The following is a 2,696-nucleotide window of genomic DNA, read 5'->3' as shown; positions in this document are numbered from 1 at the left end:
TATATATATATATATATATATATATATATATATATATATATATATACACACACACACATACACAACAAATATCCGCGATTCGGTATCATCAGAAAAAAACATTAACTATTCTTTCCTCCTTACACCGGTGTTTGCCTATTGAGAAATATATTTACCTACGCACGTGTGACTATGTTATATATGGATCCTCTGGTCATTGCGCCTGCCTATGCATTTCGACCTTTTGATTGGTAGATAAGCTGTTTGTAAAAACCACTCCTCCTAGATTCGGTCGTTTCAAGGACAGAAGCACTTAGTGATTCGACTGAATTAAACAGCAAGACGTGTGTTTAGGTTGTCAATCGTGTTCGAGGCAACATCAGTCTGTGGTTTCTCTCTCCATAGCTGCATTCAGCTTCGGTAAAAAAAAAAGTGGATTAAAGAAGACTTTTGACTTCTTTCTTTTTACAAAGTAGAGATGTTATCAAAAGCCTTTTCAAACAACTGTCGCAGCATTATTGCCAGGTATGGATGCGATGGCTCAGCTGCTGTTTCGTCAAATATTCTTAGGAAATCGAACATTTTCGTATCCAATCGTTCCAATAGCACAGCAACCGAGGAACCAAGTTTCTTCGAAATGGTGGAAAAATTCTTTGACAGAGCCACTTGTATTATAGAGGAAAGTTTTGCTCAGGAATTGAAAGGCAAATTGACACCAGATCAAAAGTTAGAAAAGGTTCGTGGGATACTTAGAATTATTAAACCCTGTAATGCAGTCGTCGCTTTAAATTTTCCCCTAAAAAGAGATAATGGTGACATCGAAATGATTGAAGCTTACAGGGCCCAACACAGCCACCACCGAACACCTTGTAAAGGAGGTAAGAGTTTAAAAATATTACCGTGAAAGATTTTGTTTACTCCTTATATCTATCTATCACTCTATCTATCTCTCTATCTATCTCTCAATCTATCTATCTATCAGTGTATTTATCTATCTACCTACCCATATTCTCATGTAGCCATCAATGAAGTAAACAATAATTTAGTATTCTATGAGTAATAACCATTTTATAGTGTGAAATTAAACCACTCCTCTGTATAACATTTGAACATGAATAGTTTTTCAACAACATCCGTAATTTGTGTCTTGTTCAATAAATTAAAGAAGTTTAGCTGATGTTTTTCGAAATTAACGCTATAAAACTTTTAATAGTGTTGTTCGTCAAAGGTGCTTGTTTCACGTGTTTCATATATCTTAAAAGAACACTAAAGCATAACTATACTTCTTGTTACACACACACACACACACATATATATATATATATATATAAACAAAGATGTTCATAAACCTTTAACAATTAAAATGTGTTATTTTTTTTACTTTCGATCATCATTTTGTTGACACGCCTAAACAGCGAAATAAACCCAACCTCATTTCCTTTTCGTACAACAAACAGCTTTCTTTTGATTTAATTCAATTAATAACCGTCTTTTCTGTCCTAGTTTTGCTCATCACGCTTTCAAAATGTATTTATTCTATGAATTATTCAGCTGATGTTGATAACCATTTCACACTGTAATTATTTGTCTTTGATGATCATCTTCATCAATAAAGCCTGTCAAGTCACTTTTGTTTTTACTTTGATTTTTTTTTTGTTAAATACGATGTGATATATTTCCTTACAAATTCCACTCTGTCCTGTCATTTATTTCAATTATTTTGACCCACTACATTGTTAATACTCTTCAGCTGCCATCGTCATCTACATCTGATGAACGTTTTACATATTATTTGACACGTAATAATTGGGTTCCAGAGCAAAAGGCAGCATAAAATAATTCTTAAAGAATGCAATCTCTCGTGATACAAAGACAACCTCAGCTTATTTGATACTAACAAAACGCATCTGTTACATGGCAAGTTATTGGATATATATATATATATATATATATATGTGTGTGTGTGTGTGTGTATGTATATATGTGTATATATGTATATATATATATGTGTGTGTATATATATATGTGTATATGTAGATGTATATATGTAGATATATATATATGTATATATATATATATATATATTATAATATATATTTTAAACTTCGTAAGAGCTCTGATTTTTAGGGATGCGATTGTGATGTTTAATACTTTTTTTTTTCAAGGGCATATTTATATAAAGTGATATTAGCTAGCTGGACCTTGCCAAAATCATAGTTCATACATATTTACATACATGCGCGTGTGTGTAAATTTGTCTTTATTAATCTAATTAAATCTTCCAACATTTATTCATCCGTTTTATTGCCAGCTACTGGCTGACTCCCAAATTGTTTCCCTTCTGAAGCTCTCGTTTTTGGCTTCTTTAAAAGTCAAATGATCCATTCACCCTTTGACATTGCATGTCTCAACTCAATAACATATTGGACCTTAAAATTTATTTCTGGCACCATAGTTTTTAAACTTGTTTTTTTTTTTTCTTTCTAAAATATCAACATTTTTGATAATGCATGGGACATATTTTGTGCTTAATATATATTTTTTTTCATATAGAGCTTTTAATCCTGTATATAGCCTATATGTAAACTAAAAACCTTTTTAATCAACTATTTATAATGCCTAGACGAGTGCGTGAATAAATGATAGTAGTATTCTGTACATTTGGTTGAAATAACATTTGGACTCTATATTAAAGTTTCGTGGACGTAAGACAAAGT

The 2,696-nt window shown here is 31.5% G+C and overlaps 1 protein-coding gene across 1 annotated transcript in view; it reads left to right on the top strand.

Moving 5' to 3' along the window:
• Positions 1-208: 208 nt before the first annotated feature.
• LOC106868507 (glutamate dehydrogenase, mitochondrial) overlaps positions 209-2,696 on the top strand; it is a 35,887-nt gene continuing 33,399 nt past the window's right edge. Inside the window, exon 1 of the mRNA XM_014913814.2 lies at positions 209-857. Within this exon, the coding sequence (XP_014769300.1) occupies positions 458-857 (400 nt within the window). The 5' untranslated portion in view covers positions 209-457. The remainder of the gene's footprint in view (positions 858-2,696) is intronic.

The sequence above is a fragment of the Octopus bimaculoides genome, chromosome 5 (genome assembly GCF_001194135.2).
Source record: "Octopus bimaculoides isolate UCB-OBI-ISO-001 chromosome 5, ASM119413v2, whole genome shotgun sequence".
NCBI lineage: Eukaryota > Metazoa > Mollusca > Cephalopoda > Octopoda > Octopodidae > Octopus > Octopus bimaculoides.
Note: the sequence above shows the minus strand (reverse complement) of the source record. Positions and strands in the feature narration are given on the sequence as shown.